Below are 21,475 nucleotides of genomic sequence, written 5' to 3'. Positions count from 1 at the left end.
GCTTTCCTCAGATTATCTCATGGAGTGACAGAATACCCTTAATGCAACTTTATTATAAACAGTCACTCAACTGCCACTTATAAGTCACCATTCAAAAGGATTCTGACAGAAAGTGAACAGTTTTAGATCTGTGAGATGGCTCAGTGTGGAAAGGTGCTTGTTGCGAAGCCTCATGATTCGAGTTTCATCCCCAAAACCTGCAAAGTAGGAGAGAACTGACTCCAAGCAATTCTTTCAACTCACCAGAACTGTTGTATGCATGAGCTAATCCACACAAGATTTTGCAGTGAGATCAGGGTTTGAAATGTGTCTTCTGTCACTAGTTTAGTTGTGTGACTTCACCTGATACTTTTCTGATAATATTCTGTCATCTGCAAATTGGGGATTAGCAACCAATTCACACCCTTTCCTTTTATCTGCAACTGGTATGTTTGAAAAAAAATTATGTTTTGGACATTCACTGCAACAAATACTTGAAAGTCATTGGAGAAAACATAATAAAGAGCTTTTTTCCCAGTGGAGTTCCTAGTGTAGGTCACTTTATACATATTATTTGATTTAATCCTACCAATAACCTCGTGAGATGGACCGCACGAGTCTCATTTTATAACCTGGAAGAAATCATATTTCCTTTTCGTGTTTTTTTTTTTTTTTCCCGGAGCTGAGGACCGAACCCAGGGCCTTGTGCTTGCTAGGCAAGCGCTCTACCACTGAGCTAAATCCCCAACCCCCTTTTCGTGGTTCTTAACCACGCAGAGGAAAGGGATGTACGTGTGGCGTCGGGGAGGAAGATGGTGACTCTTTAAATGCTTTATGTATTTCTGTTGCTGTTAGGTGCGTCTTGGATCCGAAGTTTTCCTTGGTCCTTTTTATCTTGAAGAAAGTTAAATGGCCTCTCACTGTTAGCCCAGCTGAAAGAAGTTACTGGAAAGAGGTGGAGGGCAGCGCCGTGCAGGTTCGGAGACAGATCTCGGCGGGATGAGTCTGGGACAAGAGGGTCCGAGATAAACTTGGGAGTCCGGAACCGGAGCAGTGGAGCGGAAGAGAACCTGGTGGCTCGGTTGAAGCCCACGTGTAGAGAGACGCAGAAGCCTGGTGCTGCTAAGCGCCCGCCCCCTTGCAGGCTCCACCCATCCGGGCCCTGGCATCCGGGCCAATGGGCGTGACCCAGTAGGGGCGTGGCCTGAGCACAGGTGCCGCCCCGGCCCGCCCGTTCCGTCGCCTCTGCCGTCGTACGTGCGGCTCGGCGGAGGGCCGGGCCTGCGCTCTCTCCGCCTTCTTCCCCACCTCCGGCTGCCGGCGACACCGGTCTTTGCAGTCTGGGACCCCGTGCGATCTTTAGCCCGGTGCACGGTGAGTCCCTGAAAGAGTCCATGGGCGCCGGGGCCGGTGGCTCCGAGGCTGGCGCGAGGCCGGAGGCCGGCCGCGGGGACAGGCTGAGGGCAGCAGACAGCTTGAGGCATGTGGATGAATGAGGCGCCCTTGGACTAGGCCGCGCGGCCACGAGATTAGCCCTGGCCGCAGTCTGGGGGAAAACCTTGCTTCGGGGCGGGACGCCAGTGCTAGGTCGGGAGGGGAAGGGTGGTGTGCGGGCATCGTGCTCGACTGGGCTACGGGGGCACCCGGTATAGGCCACAGGACTGGACGGGCTCTCCCCATGCAGCTGTTCATTGGAGGCCCGGAACAGGTGTCAAGACCCTAAAAAGGGAGATCCTTGGCCTCCTGGACAGGGATTACAGGTTGGAATATCACTTCTGAGGCGGGCAGGCGGGGGAGGGGAGCAGCGTGGCTCTAGGAGGTACAACGCAGCCAGAAGGCAGGGACAGTTTTAGTTTCCAGCTTCTAAGACGCCAGGCTGCAGTTCTTCGTTGGTTCCTATTGCAGTGTTTAAAATGAGATCAATTTTGCACAGTGAACCTTGGAGCCAGGACAAGCAAGAAAAGACAAAAAGTTTGGACTTGTCAATCAAAAGGTTGGAAGTATTTGAAATGAGGCTGTATAGTCTACTGGTAGAGCACTTGCTTTTGGCATCATACATGAAAGCGCTAGGTTGGATCTTAAAAAAGGGTGAGACGAATGCCTTCGAAGTATCCAGTGTGGAGTGTGGGTTTCAAAAACTGTTTATAAGGACTGATTAGCCTTACCTATACAGTGTCAAAGCGGAAGAGGTCTGGTGGGTTCGAAGGACCTCTAGGCCTAGTAACCATTAGGGTGGTGAACACTGAGTTGTGGAGAAAGGCAGGTCCCAAGTGGTGGAGGAATGGTTGGTGAGAGGTGACTTGGTTGCTGGTGTTTCTGCAACGGGCTTTCTTTGACTTGTGTCTCTGCTTTCCTTCAACCTTTTGATTGCTTTCCAAATGCTTTCCTCCAAATAATATGACAGGTTAAGGTGGTTGTCAGCGGCCAACATGGAAGTTTGGGACGAAGTTTTATGTTTATCTTTGATTCCTGCTGCCACAGTGTTTCTGAAACTACTCAGAAATGACTAGTATACAAATTTTAGAATTACGCCCCCCCCATCGCCTTCCCTAAAAAGTATAGGTTTTGCTTTCATTTTAGTTGTGGATTGATATAAACAGTAGGTTTTCTTTTCTCTTACCCAGTAATATACTCTGTAGACAGAAATGTGTTTTGTTTGCAGGGGTAGTTTTAAAAGTTCATTTTGATATTTTAGATGCCCCCGAAAAAGGGAGGAGATGGACTTAAACCGCCTCCGATCATTGGAAGGTTTGGAACCTCACTGAAAATTGGTATTGTTGGATTGCCAAATGTTGGGTAAGTAAAAATGGGGACTTTTCACATTTTTGTTTTATAAACTTTTGTGTCCTGTTGTAGAAATAAAAACTTACAAGGCAATAAGAATTCAAATTGAAGTACAGGGATTTGAATATTGTTAGAAAACTAGGCGTTAACTTACATGTGCGCTAATTACTCGATTTTAGGTTTTTTTGCACACATTGAAATGAGTTATTTACATTGTTTTGCTAAACTCAGAGGAAGAAGCAGTGAGAGTTAAAATATTAATGAGGCAAATGAGCTACATTTGCTTGAAATGTTGGGAGAAGCATAGTATTCGGTTTGCTTGGACTTGCACTTCCTACCCAGACTGTCACCAGAAACCTAGTAGAAGAACAATTTAAGGAAATAGTTTAAAAACCTTTTTATCAAGCTCTTGAGAGAAGAGAGTTGTCTGGCAGGTGAAATTTTATTGGAGAAAGAAGTAACTACTTTGAATAAGCTGTTAGAAGGTAGGTAAAAGGTTTCTGTTTCTGCATATTTAAAAGCCAAAACAGGGAATCCACAGAACAAGCTGGCTAGCCAGTCTAACCAAAGTGGTGAGTTCCACGTTCAGCAGCAGACCCTGCTTCAGGAACTACAGTGGCATGCAGCTGAGGAGGACACTTGACCCCAGCATCAGGCCGTCATAAGCACACACATGCACCTGTGTCTACACACATTTGAACAGGCAAATGGATGCTATGCATGTGTGTGCACAAAAGGTGTTTAAACTTGGGGATCATGAAAACAAAGTACTGAATTTTGTCATGTCTTTAAAATTAAAGTTAACTCTATATACCATATATTTGCACATAAGACAGTGATAGAAGATATATGTGGGATTAATCCTATAATTCTTTACACATATAACTTGAATGTTCAGTGTCTGTTCTTTTCATTTTTAAAACTATCTTAGCCAGCCATGGAGGTTCACAGCTTTATCCTAGCACTTCAGAGGCTAATGCAAGAGTAGTACTGTGAGATTGAGGCTCTAGAGAAGTCTTGTCTCAAAAAAAAAAGAATCTCAGTCAGTCTCTGTCTGTCTCTCTCAGTGATTAGGGTAGTAGACACAGCATGGGTTTATAAAGATCACTAGGGCATTTTGAGATGTACTTTTAGATGTTTGGGTTAGTGGGATATAAGACAACTGTGGTGTTTTGTGTGCTTTCTGGAACTCCTGGTACAAAAATCCTCAGCGAATAGAGCATGATGTATTCAAGTCCCCAGTTCTTGGATTCTTGTAATGTAAATCATGAGCAAATGTGATTGTCCGAGTTTCAGTCTCTTCTAGAGCAGGTTGTATTTTGAAGGGGTTTCTTTCTGTGTTAGAGTCTACTTGTAGAGTAATAAATAAAGGGTGGAAATATAAATATAGCAAAACAAGTAATCAGCCAAGTGCTATAGGGTACTGCCAGTAAAGTGAGGTGCGACCATAACGTCTGCAGGGAGTTTCCGAACCAGTGGAGGCTCTTAGATGTTAGTTAGCATCCATCTCTTTGGAATCACTGTGGTCACACCATCCTCATTCAAATGGAACTGACTGAAAAGGGGCATCTAAAATCCCAAGTATCTTTTTTTTTTTTTTTAATATTTATTTATTACATATAAGTACACTGTCAGTCTCTTCAGACACACCAGAAGAGGGCATCAGATCTCATTACAGATGGTTGTGAGCCACCATGTGGTTGCTGGGAATTGAACTCAGGACCTCTGGAAGAGCAGTCGGGGCTCTTACCGCTGAGCCGTCTCTCCAGCCCCCCCAAGTATCTTTTTTTAATGTAAGTTTTTTGTGGATACAGTATAGAATATAATAATAATTAATACTTTCAACTTCAAAATAGTCCTCTTCAGTTTTATTGAGGTATATTAAACACAATTTAATTTAAAATATTTTGAATTACATTTTTTATGTGCGTTGTCTTTTGTTGATTTTTTTTGTCTGCATTCATGTCTGTGTGAGGGGGTCAGATCCCAGACAGTTCTGAGCTATCATGTGGGTGCTGGGAATTGAACCCTGGTTCTCCAGGAAAGCAGCCAGTGCTCTCAATCACTGAGCTATCTCTCTAGTCTCTTGAATTACATTTTATTTCTTTTGTTTGTGGGTGATGAAACAAATACTGGAGATTAGAAGACAACTTGTAGAAGTTAGTTTTCCCACCATGTGGGTTAAGTTTAGGGGATTGAATTTGGGTCATCAGGCTTGGTGGAAGGTGTTTTATCTGCTTAGCCATCCTGCTTGCTTGCATTCTCTCATTTGACCTCCCTAATTCAGGGCTTCTGTGGAAATTCATTTATTTTAAAGCAATAGTTTACTCAATTTTGGCAGTTGTGTTTGGTTGTAAAATTCATCTTTATAGAATGATCTTTCTATTAAACCGTATCAGGTGGGGTTGACTGTATGAAACACAAATGTTTTAAGCAAGAAAAAAGAGACTTTCTAGAGGAGTTGAAGGAGTGGACAGCTAGCCATCAGCAGAGTGAGAGCCCAGCTCAGGCAGTGTGCATCAGTCCATGTGGACTCGACGACACCAGCTCTTGACCTGGATGATTCTTAGCTGGGTTTACAAGACATAGATCGGACGGAGGTTTGCGGTAGCCTTCTTAAGAATAGTCCACTGGTTGCAGGAAGGGCATTCAGTTTAGAAATTGTTCTAGTTAGGGTTCCTGCCATTCTGACGAACTGCCACAGCCACAAGCAACTTGTGGAGGGGTGGGTTTATTTGGGTTATGTATTCTGAGTTGCAGGCCATTGAAAGAAGCCAGCGTAGGGACTCAACCCAGCTGGGAACCTGGAGGCAGGAGCTGATGCAGAGGCCATGCAGGAGCGCTACTTATCGACTTGCTCAGCATGGCTAGTTCAGCTTGCTTTCTTAAAGAACCAAGAACTGCCTATCCAGGCGTGTCCCCACTCCCAGTGAGCTGGGCCCAACCCTGTCAAACACTAATGAAGAAAATACTCTGCAGTCTTGCATGCAGTTGATTTTTTTTTTTAAATTTTTAATGACGAAAACAAAATACATCTAAAAGTGAAGCTTCTGGAAAAACCATTTGTTCTTCCCTGTCTTGTAGCACTCCTCAAACTTGACCTTGGCCTCCCACCTGACCTTGCATTTCAGTGCTGGGTCTCTGAACATATCCTCGTTGAGGACAGTTTTGTCCAACAGTCTGTCCACAGAGTACCTGTGGGCATGAGGTGGTTGTAATCATAAACTTTCACAGAGGACCTGATCTTGGATCACTTGGCGATCTTCTTCTTGCCCATGGTGGCTGTCACTTTTCAAGGATAGCGGTCAGTTCCAGCCACCAGGGCGTGTCTGTGAGGGCGGTCTGAGGTGCCATCATCAATGTTCTTCACAATGACAGCTTTGTGTCCGGAGTAGCATCCAGTCACCAGCATCACTTTCCCAGGTTCCATGAACTTGCCCATGTCTACAGCAAGCAGCCGGCACCCAGCAGAAAGGACAGAAGGACACTTCCACTAACCTTTCACCTCGCAGAGAGCCATTTGATCTAATAGAGGCGATTTTTCAATTGAAGTCCTCTCCTCTCTGGTGACTCCAGCTTGTGTCAAGTTGGCATAAAACTAACCAGGATGAAACCATCTGAAGAATCTCTTGATAGTAGAGAGTTAAGTAAGCTTGCTTTTTAGTATGTATTTGTAAAGCTAATTACTAGAAACTAAGCTTTTTTTTTTTAATTTTTGGTTTACTTATTCTCGAGGCAGTGTCTCAGTATGTAGCCCTGGCTATCCTAGACCTCACTCTGTAGCCAGGCTGGCCTCAAACCCACAGAGATTTCCTGTCTCTACCTCTTGAGTGCTGGGATTAAAGGCATGTGCCACATGTGTTATGTGACAGAGTCTCATTCTGTAGCCCATGACATTGTGGAGTTTACTAGGTAGCGCAAGCTGACCTTGAGTTCCCAGGAGTCTTCCTGCTTGGGCTGGGACTACAGGAATAAATCCCTTTGCCCAGAAAGCTAATCTGGTACTTATTGAACAGTCTCTCTCTGAGTGCTGTCCGTATCATCTAATTGCATGAGCTGTTTGGCAGCCCCGAATAGACTTTCAGTTCCAGAAAGGAGGCGATAGTGTTGCTCCTGTTTATTGACATACTCCTGGTGCCTAGACTGGTGTTAGTAAATAGTGAACACCCGATAATTATTTGTGGAAGGTAGTAATTATTTGTGAATAGAATAATCTCTCCTCTTTGATAGCTGTATGTAGGCTTAGTGATAAAGAGACGTGTTTAATGCAGAAGGGTAAGAGTATGGCGATTTGGTTTCTACTTCTCTGTTTCTTACCTCAGTTGATCTTTGTAAATTACCTTTTGTTAGAACAGTGTCTTACTGTGAATGTAAGACTTAGAAGCTCTTGCGGGAAACTACTTAGTGTTTTAGACCGGTCTCAAGGATAGATCTTCTTGTGTGGCATTAGACTGAGTTATGGAGGCTAGAATATTCCATATAACCTTGGTTTAAAGAATTTATTGTATGTTTTGCACACAATAAAATAAAAGTGTGTTTTACAGTCAGAAATGGGTTCTTTAGTTGTAGTGGACCTTCTGTATGATAGTCTTACAGAACTCAGATTCTTCTTGGCTTAGCAGTCCCTAGGATTGTGGCCTTTTCCTATGGCCTAGGCTGCTATGAATCCCAGACAGGTGGTTACCCAAAGTGTCATTTAGCAGCATTTTCCGTTAAACTGCAGTGGTTAGTAGAAAACACACACACACACACACACACACACACACACACACACACACACACACACACACACACACACACACGAAAGCCAGAAGTTAATGTAGGGAAAGTGTCTGCCATAGTTGATTTCTATCATTTTTTTTTTAAATGAGACAAAATTCTCCAAAATACCATTGGGTTTGTCTTGTGTTAGCCCTGTTAACTGTTTTTATACCTAGCAAGGCTCCATTGGAGAAAACTTTCTGAAAATTTGGCACTTGGAGATAGCTTTTGAGTGAGGGATGGGGGCTCATGTCTACTGGGACAGCATCTGGCTTGGAGCTGTACCTGTGCCTGCTGCCACAGTCTCTGAGTTCATGTATGTCGGTTCTGTTGTCTGGGAAGCACTGTATCCTTGGTGTCTTCCATTTCCTTGGCTCTTACAAGTTTTCCTCTTCCCTAGCCCTGAAGCGAGGGGAGGGCTTTGATGGAGACATCCCATTTAAGACTAAGGTCTGTCCCTTTGCTCATTGTCCAGCTGTGGTCTCTGCGTTTGTTCCCATCTACTGCAGGAGCAAGCTTCTCAGGTGATGGCTGAGAGAGACATTGATCTGAGTCAGGTCGGGAGTGTGTCTGCTGGGGAGCCTAGGTAGAAAGTGCTTGGATGTAGGTGATTGACAGGGGCACAGGATGGGCTAGAAGGGAGGGCTAGGAAGGTGTACAGGAATGGGCAAAACTGGCTCCACTGTAAGCCTTGGAGGAGTAGCCAAGGAATCAGGGTTGTTTGGGAGGATAGGCCCCTGCGAGCTATCTGCTACAGGGCTGGGGAGGAGGCTGGAAAAACTGTGGTAGAGGACAGGAAAGAGAGTCTCCACCTTAGTTTTTTTTTTTTTTTTTCTTTTTTTTTTTTTTCTGGAGCTGGGGACCGAACCCAGGGCTTTGCGCTTGCCAAGCGCTCTACCACTGAGCTAAATCCCTAACCCCTCCACCTTAGTTTTAAGACAGGGTCCTTCACTGAACCTGGAAACCATATGTAAGTAAGAGACCATTAAGTTAAATAAAAGTTCACATAAAGCATTATGAGATAAGATTCTCCAAAAATGCTATTGAGTTTGTTTTGTGTTCACTTCCCTTAACTGGGTTAAGGAAACTAGCTAGAATGCCTGGTCAGCTAGCTCCATGGATCAAACTGTTACTGCCTCTTCTGCACTGGGGTTGCAGACAAGGGGGAGCACCCACTTTTCTTTTTTATAAAGACTTATTTTATGTATGTGAGTACACTGTCGCTGTCTTCATGCACACCAGAAGAGGGCATCGGATCCCATTACAGATGGTTGGGAGCCACCATGTGGTTGCTGGGAATTGAACTCAGGACCTCTGGAAGAGCAGTCGGTGCTCTTAACCACTGAGTCATCTCTCCAGCCCCTAATACCCTGTTCTTTACATGGGTTCAAGGAGATCTAAACTCAGGTCCTAATGCTAGTATGGCAAGTACTTTAACAAGTGAACTTTGACCCAGCCCCTCACCTGTTTTTCAGAATAAAGAAAGACTTTTAGACGATTTTCTTTTCTGTCTTGGTCTTGTGTCCAGAAGACCCCTTACCCCTTTTCTTTAAAATTCAAGAATGGTATTAAGAGACTAATAATCTGACTTCTAGGTATGATTATTGTTTCTGGGTGTGTTACTGAATTTAGGTTCCTTTACTGAATAGTTACAAAATATATGTAGCTACACTGACCTATATGCACACATACATTGGCAATCATTTTTCTTTTTCTGCTGCATAGGTGCTTTTAACAATTAAGGATTGAAATTCAAAAAAGTAGGGCTGATGAGATAGCTTATCAGGTAAAGGCGCCTGAGTTCAGTACCTGGGACCCACATGGTGGGAGGCACTGTCCCTATCCTCCACACACGTGCAGTGGCTGATGTGTACCCTCACTTATAGGCACACAACGTAAATACATGAAAAATAGAGTTATGGAAAAAACAGTTTGAAAGGACGTTCTCCTTATGTGTGACGTGGGTGTGTGGTATAAATGGTTAATTCAGTGTGCTGTGGGAATTTATGTTAGTATTCATATTTTCTCTTGCCTACTGAAATTTTCATAAAGATTTTAGGTAAAACCTATTCAATTACATTTTTTTTGATGTACTAAGATGTTATTTCCAAAGTGAAATTCGTATGTCTTAAGAAGTCCAACTACCGTTTTCTACTTGTGCTTTTGTTCTAAGATAGTGTCTTCTTTCTAGCACAGGCTGGCCTTAAAATCACTGTGTAGCTCAGGCTAGTTAGTCAATCCCTCCTGAGTTGCAGGATTACAGGAATGTGCCATTAGGCAGCGTTTCTTCAAGTCTCATTATTCCCGAAAGAGTCCTTTGTACAAACCAATCTTTTGTTTAGGTGTATCTATTAGGTGTATGTGTATATGTATGTGTGTGCAGTACAGACACACTTACTGTGCTCATTGAGGACAGAAGACAGAGTGTACTGGCACTGGAGTCAAACAGTGTTGGATGCTGTGAGCTAGCATGTGAGTACTAGGGATCGAACCCAGGTCTTCTGTAACTGCAGCAGGAGCTGTTAACCCTAAGCCGATTCTCCAGGCCTTCAAACTCATTGTTGTTTGAATTTTCTACAATTTGGAGTCTTTCTCTTGTTTTAAGTCTTAATAATAACCTCATGGGATTTAAATGTGTATGTATATATAAAGTTTCATTTCTCAAAAACAAAAACAAAAAACAAACCATGGGTTTTTAACACATCAGTCTTAGGGCAAAACAAAATTCTTTGCTTCCACAAGGCATTGGTTGAATAGATTTAAAAAGATCAAAAATGTCTTAAGTTGCCACTGAAGTCCATAGTAATAATCTTAAACTATTTCCTAGTTCCTTCTTGTTTCCTTGCCCCTCTCCCTCTTTTTTGAAAGTAAATGGATTATACCTTTTTAAATATATGTACCTTTTAAAATTAAGTAGTATGACACCTGCCTTTATAAGATTGAAATTAAAGGACATTTCTATAAAAAAAGCCAGTGATTTCCTCTGATTCATTTTATTCCTAGAGCTTTGAAATTGTTCCTAGCACTGTGTCTCATGAGGCTTGGGTCCCGGAACTCTGACTAGGGGTGACAAGGGAATAAAGAAAAGGACAGGAACACTAAGAAACAGCATACATGTGGACAGGAGAAGCTGGGGTCAGAGGGGTGTGTGTTTTGAGGGAGTCACACCTACTACTTCAGAAACCTGGAACCTCAGCGCAGCGCAGGCAGGGGTCAAAGTCTGTAAGCATTCAACAAGAGGAAGCCGTAGTTGCTAGCTTTTGTCCACAGTGGTCATTCTGCACTTGGACCCCCAAGGAAAGCTTTACCACCCTACAGAGACTGGACAATGCTGGAACAGGCTAGTCAGTTTACCTGTGGACTCAAGGCCTTGATCTGTCTTACCGTGGCTGTGTGGGTGTCGTCAGCACACATTTGTTCAGGGCATCCTCTGCAAGGTTGTCACATGTTGCCACTATAGCCTACAGCAGTCATCATTAGTCCATGATTGTTTAGCTGAGCATGAATCTAGCCCCATGTCTCTAAACCCAACTTTATACCATATATCTGAATATATGTAAAACATGGGCTTCAGTTCTGGGAGATCTTGTGACAGGCCTGACAGCTCTCACGGCTGCCCTCTGCAATGCAATCTAGCAGGCCTTCGGAAGCTACTGATTTGACCAGCAGTGTTGCTAGCAGCAGTAATTTGTCTATTTTGGCACACGTTTCTCTTAGACTCTGAGATGTTTACTCTGAAGGAGACACAAGTTCAGTATTTAAAGACTTTGGTAGCTACTGTTCAGTATCTTGTTAAAACACAGGTCTTGCTGGTAACACTAAGACAAGCTTCGCTGTTACCTTCTTTTCACCCTGTTTCTGTAGGGCTCTAGGAATTCAATAAAAAAGGACTGGTTCCTTAGTTTAAAAGGTTAATCAGATGAGCTGTGGTTAAGATGGTTTTGTCCTTGATGAATATAAGATAATTAGCCCTCATTTGAAGAGACAGTTTTACCTTAAAATTTTGTGGGGCGTAGGGAAAAGTCATCATCTTTAATTCACATAGTAACTCAACTACTGTACTTTCTGAGTATTGTTTGTTATCAAATTTAGTCCACATGCAAACATTTTTACATAATCATGTCTAACCAGAGTTTGGAAGTGCTGGCTTTATAATTACCAACTAATCCTTAACCACTTCCTCAATTCTAAAAATTGTATGACCGTAATTCTCACTGTAAATTCCTTGTGCCCTCTCTCTGGAGCAGGGAAAGTTACTGCAGTGAGGTCTCTACAGTAGTCCAAAGCAAATCAGCAAAATCCTTACAAGTCCCATTTTGTTTCAGACTTAACTCCATGCTTTAAAAACTCTGCACATTTTAAAAACATGACTGGTGTTCTATGGGTTGGCATCATCTTGTAAGTACATAACACGATATGAATCAGATAATTGAAAAATTAATGACTAGTTTCCTCCATATGAATGGTACTTTATCTCGATTTAAATCATATAGCAAAAAACTCACATATTTACTTTTATAATTCATAGTTTGAGGCTTGCCAGTAATCCTTGTGTAGTAACGGTTAGAAGTTAGTATGAGCGCAGGCCTGTTTCTTCAGAGACAAGTAGCAGCTACTCCTCAATTTGGAATGCTTTGGGAACAGTCGTGCTAGCTCTCATAATGTCACCTTAGGGGAGTTATGGTAGGTATGGGTGACATGGTACCAGCATTATGGATAATACCGGCGTTACGGATAATGGTACACTGGGGGAAGAATATGTTTTGTGACATTATATGGAACTCTGGGTATCTTCTATTTCAAAGTTTCTTTGGGAACATTCAAATTCTACATAAACTGAAATAGGGAATATAACCTAATTATGAAATTAAATTATCAAATTTGATATTTTGTGTTAGTAATGTTTCTTCCGCCTTCCCAGATTTGTCCTTATAAATATGGAGCTCTGAAATAAGCATCAGATATGGTTTTGGTATTTTTTTTTTTTAGCAATTTCAGAATTGACTGAAAGTGCTTTCCTTTATTTTAGGAAGTCTACCTTCTTCAATGTGTTAACCAATAGTCAGGCCTCAGCAGAAAACTTCCCTTTCTGCACTATTGACCCTAACGAGAGCAGAGTGCCTGTGCCAGACGAGAGGTTTGACTTCCTTTGCCAGTGTCACAAGCCAGCAAGGTAAGAAGTGCAGTCACCATTATTTACTTGCTCCTAGATGGGGAAATACGTGTATTTGATCAGAATCAAGTTCCTTCCAAACTTAATGTAGCATTACTTTGGTGATTATAAAAGCAATGTAGACTAGGAAAGGAAGAAGGATGGATCTTCTTTGTTGATGCGGTTATTTTTTTCTGAGATTGTGAAGTAGAGGGAGAAATTCGCTTGTTATATGATTTTATCATGTAATACTATAAGGCTGTATACATGCGTTCATAGGAAGAGGTATGTAAAGACGATCTCTAATGTATTGACAGTAATTTCTGGGTAGTGGACTTTTTAGATGGTATTTGCTTGAATTGTTTGTTTATTTAACGAAAGGTTTAACTATGTAGCCCAGTCTGACCTTGAACCTGTACTCCTCTTGCCTCAGCCTGGAATTTACAGGCGTGCATCACCACAGCTGTTGAAGGTGATTTTTTTTTTTTTTCTTTTTCTATTTTTTTCAGAGCTGGGGACCGAACCCAGGGCCTTGTGCTTGTTAGGCAAGCGCTCTACCACTGAGCTAAATCCCCAACCCCTGAAGGTGATTTTTACTAATCAGTTGTCCCTTGGTATCCATGAATGGGGAATTGGTTCTTACACTCTAGAGCTGTCCAGAGCTGCTCCCTAAAGTGCTGTAATTATTTCATGCATATTGCCTTTGCACCATCTCCTATATTTTCACATTCTCTAGTTTACTTATGCAGGTAACTTAACTGTTATATAAATAGGTACGCGCTATTGTTTAGGGAATAATGACAAGAAATCAACCTACATGCTCATTACAGGTGTGGCTTCTTTCTTATCATTTCCTTTTGCTCTGTGATTGGTTGAATGTGAGCCTTTATAATTCATAATACCTAATGCTGTTTTTGTTTGGTTTAGTTTTTGAGACAGGGTCTCACTATGCAGCCTTGGCTGGCCTAGAACTCAATGTGTAGATAGACCAGGGAAGTCTCACATTTACAGAGGTCAGCTTGGCTCTGCCTTCTGAGTGCTAGGATTAAATGTATGCATCCCTCTACCTAGTTCTAACTGTATTCTTAGTTCTACTGTTGTATTTCCATACAAGTAGTATTTTGACCTTAGAAACTTCAGAAGATACACTTCCATTTAATTTCTTTATTTCCATGAGGGCCTTTTATTTTTCTGTAAAGGTAAGCAAGAATATTTTTGAGGAATTCATACTTTTAATTCCTAAAATTTCAACAGATTTGAAATTCAAAAAATTTATTGTCTCTCCATGTCTTTGAAATTTTCAGCAGCATCACATGGCCATACAATACAGTCTAGTGGTGACGAGGGTTTGTACTAGGAGGGAATTCAGTGGAGCCAGCTGGCAGCATGGTGGCTGCTGGACCCATAAGGACTGCCCATTGTCAGAAGCACAGTCTCACAATAGCCAGGGACAAACAAGAGGTCTGCAGATTAGACGGTAACCTGGTGGAATGAAGGGATGATTATAAAGAGGGATTCTGCACACAGTAGGATGGATATACTGAGGATTACAGGAACCAGGATTCTCAGTGTTGGAGAAGAGAAAGAAGGGCAAATACGATAAGGAGACAGCAGCATCGACTCTACAGTGATAGACAGGATTAGAGAGCTAGTGTCCTATGTATGCTCAGAAATAAATACAGGGAGTTAGTCACACTCTAGGAAAACACATATCCCATGCTTCTGTGTACATACTCAGCATACAGTACAGAAGAACACACCTCTCAATATAGATAGTCCTGTTTCATCATTGCATAGGGAGAAGAGGTAGCTTTCACTTCTCACTGTTATCTGCTTTCTCTTCCCATCCTACAATGCACTCTCTTATTTTCTCCCTAATAAGGTTTCATTTTTTCTAATTAAAGATAAAAGGCATACTTAAAACATAACTTTCTAGATAATGATACAAATCATTTTTATTACCTTGTTAGTACTATGTCATATACAATATATTTACTATTTATATATTACTATTTCTTTTTAACTTTTCATTCAGAATTGTATTCATTCACAAAACATTTTTATTCACTATTTGAGGTGCTGATAAATACCTGGTTTCTGTTTTTAACCCTAGCTTCTGCTGAATCCCAATCATAACTAGCTACCTTCTTGATTTTGGTACTTGATATATGCATGCGCCTTAGAACTTTTAGTAATATTCCTGATGGGAGCTTTAATTTCAGAAATAGAGCAGTAGTCTCCTCCCTCGTTTTCCTAGGTAAGGAAGTCTTACTGTGGCTGTGCAGATGGCTCAGTGGGTAAGATACCTGGCACGTAAGCGTGAACACCCAAGCTCAGTCTCCTGAGCCTACATTGAAAACAAGCTGGGCACAGCCGGGCCGTGGTGATGCACAGCTTTCACCCCAGCACAGGGGAGGCAGAAGCAGGTGGATCTCTGAGTTCGAGGCCAGCCTGGTCTACAGAGCAAGTTCCAGGACAGGCAGAGGTGCACAGTCAAATCCTGTGTTGAAAAACAAAACAAAACTGAAGCTGGGCACTATGGGGGTGCATTTGTAATCTCAGCAGTCGATGGCAGAGACATCCACAGAGACAGGTGAATTTCTGGGTCTGACTGGTCACTAGCCTAGCCTAGTTGGCAAGCCCCAGATCATACAAAAAAAAAAAAAAAAAAAAAAAACAAAAACAAGAAACTCAGTCTCAAGAAACAAGGTAGATGACAGCTGAGGAATAATGCTGGAATGTGACCTCTGGCTTTCAGGGGTTACATGTACATGAGGTATTTACAAACACATGCATACTCAGTTCACATATGTACAGAAAAGGGAGGGACACAGGAAATGGCTCAGTGAGTAAAGTGAGTCACCCAGGTATGAGGGCTGGAGTTTGGATCTCCAGCACTCATGCAAATGTAGAGGGCTGAAGGCAGGGCCTGAGAATCCCTGAGGGAAGCTGGCTGGACAGACTGACCATGTCTATGAGTTCTGTGTTTTTCTTTTGCTTTTTGCTTTTTTTTTTTTTTTTAAAGATTTATTTTATTCATGTGAGTACACTGTAGCTGTCTTCAGACACAGCAGAAGAGGGCATCAGATCTCATTACAGATGGTTGTGGGCCACCATGTGGTTGCTGGGAATTGAACTCAGGACCTCTGGAAGAGCAGTCAGTGCTCTTAACCACTGAGCCATCTCTCAGCCCTTGTTTGTTTTTTGAGTCACCTTTCTGAATGAGTAAGGTAGACAATGATTGAGAAAGACTCCCCATATAAACTTTGGACCACTACATGCACTTGAAGACACCTGCAGATGTTCCTGTGCATGTGCACACACACACACACACACACACACACACCCCCAATGAGATGGCTCAGTAGGTAAAGGGGGCTGCCTTCAAGCCTACTGACCTAAAATCCCAAGGACCCACATAGTGGAAGGAGAGGACTGATTTCTGAAATTTGTCCTCTGACCTCCAGAGTGAGCTATGGCACATGCATCCCCCCCCCCAACACAAATAATGAATAATAAAAAGTAAAAATAAAAAGTAAAAGAAAGAAGTCATAGCATATAGAAAGTTTGTTTATTTGGAGGGCTATTAATTTATCAAGTTATTATGCACATTCCAAACTTTGTTTCAAGAAGCAATGGTTAATCTATATGAAATGTTTGGAGAATTCAGTTGGTTGATAGGCAGAGTCTTTATAATAAAATCATCTTTTGTATTTCAGCAAGATTCCTGCTTTCCTTAATGTAGTGGATATTGCTGGCCTTGTGAAAGGAGCTCACAATGGGCAGGGTTTGGGGAATGCCTTTTTATCTCATATTAGTGCCTGTGATGGGATTTTTCATCTAACGCGTAAGTACAATTGTTTGTTTATTCATTAAGATAATAGTTTTTATATTGCACAAATAGAAATGAGTGGTTTCTAGAATATAGCTTTGTTTTGCAAGATGAATCATGAATTAGTTTACTGATTTCTAACTTTAATGTCCTTGTCGTTTCCTCACAAGGTTACTGAATAGCAACTGCATGATATAGTCTGGTTGAAGGGTATCTATCCCTTTTTAGATTAGAGACCTGAGGTGTGTTTCTGTGTGAACTGGCTTCGGGGTTATAAGGCATTTTGACTTTCTTGAAACTGTGCTGTGTTGAGCCCAGAACTGTATGTGCTTGAGTAAGAAGAGCTCTACACAAGGCTTTACATAACATTTCAGTTCAGTAGTGGCATGGGTTCTTACAAGGGATTTTCCTGTTCCTCTGAAGTCGAGACACCTGAATAACCCTTGATGCTTGTCTTCATTCAGGGCTGGGTCAGGCCATGGCACAAAAACCTGGGAGATTTGGGCTAAAATACAATGTTTGATGAATCTTTAAGTCCTGTTAGGTAACTTTTGTTTATGTCAGATGGGTTGCTGAATTAAGCATGTATGATTTAGTCTGGATCGATGGCTCAGAGGTTAAGTGTGCTTCTGTTCTTCCAGAGGACCTGAGATTGGTTCACAGCACTCCTATTAGGTGCCTAAGAACTTCCTGCTATTGAGAGCATCTGGAGCCTTCCTCTGGCTTCCACAGGCACCTTCACACATGTAGCATACATATAAACATGCCATGCACACATTTTAAAAAAAAAACCCATGAGATGGTTTTTATCAGGCAGAAAGTTAGTAAAAAGAATTTGATGGGTCTAGGGATACAGTGTGAATCTGTGTCCTGTGCTGGGGCCATGGGGACAGACAGAGTTTTTGGGTGGGCCAGCCACTGCAGCCAGTCAGTGAGTGAGCTTTAGGTTCAGTGAGAGACCTTGTTTCAAAAACTGCTCCATTGGGTTGGGGATTTAGCTCAGTGGTAGAGCGCTTGTCTAGGAAGCGCAAGGCCCTGGTTTCGGTCCCCAGCTCTGAAAAAAAGAACCAAAAACAAACAAACAAACAAACAAAAAAAACCCTGCTCCATTGAAGGAGCTACCCGATGTCAGCTTCTGCCTTTCACACACATGGCCTTTAGATAGCTCCCTCACATAATATTTACACTTAGCGCAAATGTGCGCACGTATCAGTATACACACAAAACTTACTCATTTAGACTGCCAGTGTAGTTTACCTGCGACCATTATGTTGGGGGTCTGGAGAGATGGTTCAGCAGTTCAGAGCATGCACTGATCTTCAGAGGACCCACATCAGGTTGCTTACAGCCACCTGCAACTCTCGTTCCAGGGGATCTGACACCTCTGATCTCCAGTGACTCCTTTGCACATGTTCAAACCCATACACAGATATGTACATATACACACATAATTTAAAATAAGGTAAATCTTTAAAAAAGACACACGCACAAAGACAAAACAAAATGACTCTTATTAGGGATAAGTGTATAGCTTGGTGGTAGAGAATTTGCTTAGAATGTCTAAAAACTGTGTTTTGTCCCCAGTAATGCCATATACCTCCAAAGGAAAGTGTTTGGTATTTATAAAAAATACTTGAAATTCTTATTCCAAAGAATTATTTAGTAGATTAAACTGCTTTTGAAAATAAAGTAAGTGTCTCTCTGATGCTTAGTGTATGTTACTTTTGTGGAAGATTTTATTGTTGGGAATATTTGTTTGTACAAGTTTTTTTATTTTTAAACCTTTTGAAGCTAATTATCCAAAATGCCTTTATAGATTAGTCATTTACATAAACTAAAGCAGCCTTTTAAAATAAAATAAATTGCCAAAGCCTTCATTTACTTTGAAGCAGAAATCCAAGTGATTCAGAGTAGTGTTTGAAGTAGTTCCGTGAGATAACTGTTTAGGGGCTCACTGAGGTCTGCTCCAGGCCGGAGAAAGTCATTTAAGTGATAGCCTGAAAAGAAGATAACGATCATGTTAGTTTAAATTTGAGGATAAAATAGTTTGAATGAATATAGTGTATGTGCGTGCGTGTGTGTGTGTAATTGTGGGATCTGATCTAGGCCACTGCATGCTGTTTCTATCACTGACTCATACCCTGATACTCTCAGCATAAGTATGTGTTTTAGAATCAATCTGCTTGTTACTATTGGCTCCCACTAATAGTTATAAAACTGTGAAAATATAATCTGCATTTCTGAGCCATGGTTTTCATGAACAATAAGAGCAGCAGTGCTGTACTGTCTATATAGTTACTTTGCAGTTGAAATATGAGATGCCTTATGTTAGCACATACAAACTGTTGTTTAGAATGCTGCTTTTTGTGTGAATATAGGTTTTATTTTATATATTTTTTGAGATACGATCTTACCATGTGTCTCTAACTGGTTTGGAACTTGCTATTATATAGACCAGGTTGGTCTTAAATGGAGATCTTAAATTCTGTGATTAAAAGCATATGCCACTATGCCCATGTGTAAATGTAGATTTTAAATGGCAATATATTGTTTTTTAATATTAAAATTGTGTTAATATATGCATATTTGCTATTTTTAATCACTATTGTGTATGAGCGAAGTTCAGTGTATTAAGTGTATTCCAATTGTTAGATAACCAGTATCACCATCCATTTATAGAGACTTTAAAAATATATTCATGCTAATTATGCTTTCTTCTAGATTTTTTAAAATGCATAATTTGCTTACATTGTATGCCTGTGAGTATGTGGATGCCTGGTTACTATAGAGGTCAGAAGGTAGCATTAGAACCCCTGGAACTCAAGTTATCCATGGTGATAAGCTGCCATGCCAGTGCCTCGAGTCAAACTCAGGTTCTCTGCAGGAGCAACGAGTGCTTTTTCTTGAGGAGCCATTTCTCTAACTCCCAAATTTTATTTTTTATGTATATAGGTGTTTGGCCTTCATATATGTATATGTACCATGTTTTGACCACAGGCATTGCCTGTTGACCACAGAGGTCACAAGAGGGAGGCAGATCTTCTAGACTTGGCGTACAGATGTTTTCGAACCTCCATATGGGTGTTAGGAACCAGCCTTGTCCTCTGCAAGAGCAGTAAATGCTCCTAACCAATGAGCCAGCCACCTCTCCAGCCCCTTTAAGGGACTTCTTAATCTTCCCAGAAGGAAGCTAAGCACCTTTTCCACAGCATTCCACAGTGCTACTTATTCGCTCCCACGACAGAACCACCGCTCTGCTGTCTCCGAATTTGATTACATTGTTTGAGGATTTTTTTTGTCTTTTTTTTTCTGAGATGGGATTTCTTTGTATAGTCCTGGCTGTCTTGGAAGTCAATCTGTAGGTCAGACTGGCCTCCAACTTAGAGATTCTCCTGTCTCTGCGGGACCAAAGGCAGGTACCACCACTGCCTGGCTGACTTTGACTTAAGTATCTCAAGTCAATGGATCATACAGTATTTCTTCCTTTTGAGATTGGCTTATTTCATGCTTCATTGTGGTTTAACTACTACATCATTGGTCATTGGTTGCTGAATAGCTTCCTATTTATTTATTATGTATAACTTAAAAATTGCAGATGTTGTTGCTAAAGAATATTCTTATCATGACTGTCTTCTTTGTATATCTCTGGTATTTCTCAAAGTAATAGACTTAGCAGAAAGACTAGTAAGTGAGGGATATATAATACACATTTAGAATTCTGTTAGGTGTATCTAGGCTCCTTTTCTATTCCTATGAGAGTTTAAATTTTCTAATACTATTTTTTTGAAACAGATAAAACAGGTTTAAAATCTGTAATAGTAGGTTATGCAGATATACTTTGATTGTAAATTGAAAGTAAATATTGTTCATATTTACTTTATGATTTTTTTAAACTTTTATATCTAATGATTTTTACTAGCTTACTGGGTTTTTGTTTTTGTGTTTTTTAAAGATAGGCTCTCATGTAGCCCCAGGCTGGCTTTGAACTCACTGTATAACAGTCAAAGATGACCTTGAACTCTGATTCTTTTTTTTAACCTTCTGAATGCTGGAATTATAGACATTTACCACTACTCCTGATTTATTTTGTGCTGGGGATTAAATGTAGAACTTTGTGCATGCTAGGCAAGCAGTCTGGCAGTTGAGCCATCTGTAGGCTCTCCTGCTTCCTAATAGAGCATTTATTGGGAAACTTTAATGGCTAGTTAGTAAATACATTGCTCCATTATATATTGTGTTTATGTGTACTTTAGAGTGTGTGTATGTATGTTATGTGTGTTTGTAATGCTTGAAAGGTACAAATGTCATGCTAGCTTTAGGGTCATAATCTAAGACCTTAGTGTGCTGATCTCTGCTCTAGAGTTTCTTCATGCAATACAGGCTCAGACCACTGAGCCATCTCTCCAGCTCCCACTGCACAAAGCTTTATTTTCATGCAGTCTCATTTGTTTATAGTGTAGGCTGGTTCCCGGGCTCCATGTTCTGCTCAGGAAGTTCTTGCCTCCTCCAGTGTCTTAAAGAGAGTTCCCTATGGATTTCTAGAAGTTTCAGCATTTCAGGTTTTAAAACCAAGGTCTTTGATTCATTGTGAATTGATTGTACAAGTGAAAGAAATCAAGTTTTGCCAGTACTGAACAGGCTGTCTTTATCTCTTTTGTCAAAATTATGTGGGCATAAATTTTTTGTTGTTTCATTTTTGGGTCCTCTAGTGCGATCCATTTGCCTACTCATCCATTTTTTATAGCAGTACCAGGTTGGATTTGTCCTGTGACTGTGGTGTAATTCGAGGCTAGGTGCTGCATTGCCTAAGCAGTGCTTGTGCCTTTGGTTATTCATGGCCTTTTGTGGTTCCATATGAATTCCTGCGTTGTTGTTTTTTCTAAATCTGTGAAATGTGACATCAGAGTATTGATAGAGAAATTAATTTTGGTAGTATAGTCCCCCTTCCCAGGACCCCCAGTATTCTG

The 21,475-nt window shown here is 41.3% G+C and overlaps 1 protein-coding gene, 1 non-coding gene and 1 pseudogene across 2 annotated transcripts in view; 1 reads left to right on the top strand and 2 right to left on the bottom strand.

Annotated features, from left to right (window-relative positions):
* The first annotated feature begins 1,285 nt into the window (after positions 1–1,285).
* The window catches only part of Ola1 (Obg-like ATPase 1), a 118,962-nt gene continuing 98,772 nt past the window's right edge, over positions 1,286–21,475 (top strand). The window contains exons 1-4 of the mRNA NM_001033927.1: positions 1,286–1,353; positions 2,675–2,775; positions 12,554–12,697; positions 16,396–16,523. Of these exons, the coding sequence (NP_001029099.1) occupies positions 2,675–2,775; positions 12,554–12,697; positions 16,396–16,523 (373 nt within the window). The 5' untranslated portion in view covers positions 1,286–1,353. The remainder of the gene's footprint in view (positions 1,354–2,674; positions 2,776–12,553; positions 12,698–16,395; positions 16,524–21,475) is intronic.
* LOC103691821 (60S ribosomal protein L27 pseudogene) lies at positions 5,799–6,205 on the bottom strand (annotated as a pseudogene).
* Positions 13,180–13,261, bottom strand: Trnav-aac24 (transfer RNA valine (anticodon AAC) 24). The gene has a single exon. It is a non-coding gene; the product is annotated as a tRNA-Val (tRNA).

The sequence above is a fragment of the Rattus norvegicus genome, chromosome 3 (genome assembly GCF_036323735.1).
Source record: "Rattus norvegicus strain BN/NHsdMcwi chromosome 3, GRCr8, whole genome shotgun sequence".
Lineage (NCBI taxonomy): Eukaryota > Metazoa > Chordata > Mammalia > Rodentia > Muridae > Rattus > Rattus norvegicus.
Note: the sequence above shows the minus strand (reverse complement) of the source record. Positions and strands in the feature narration are given on the sequence as shown.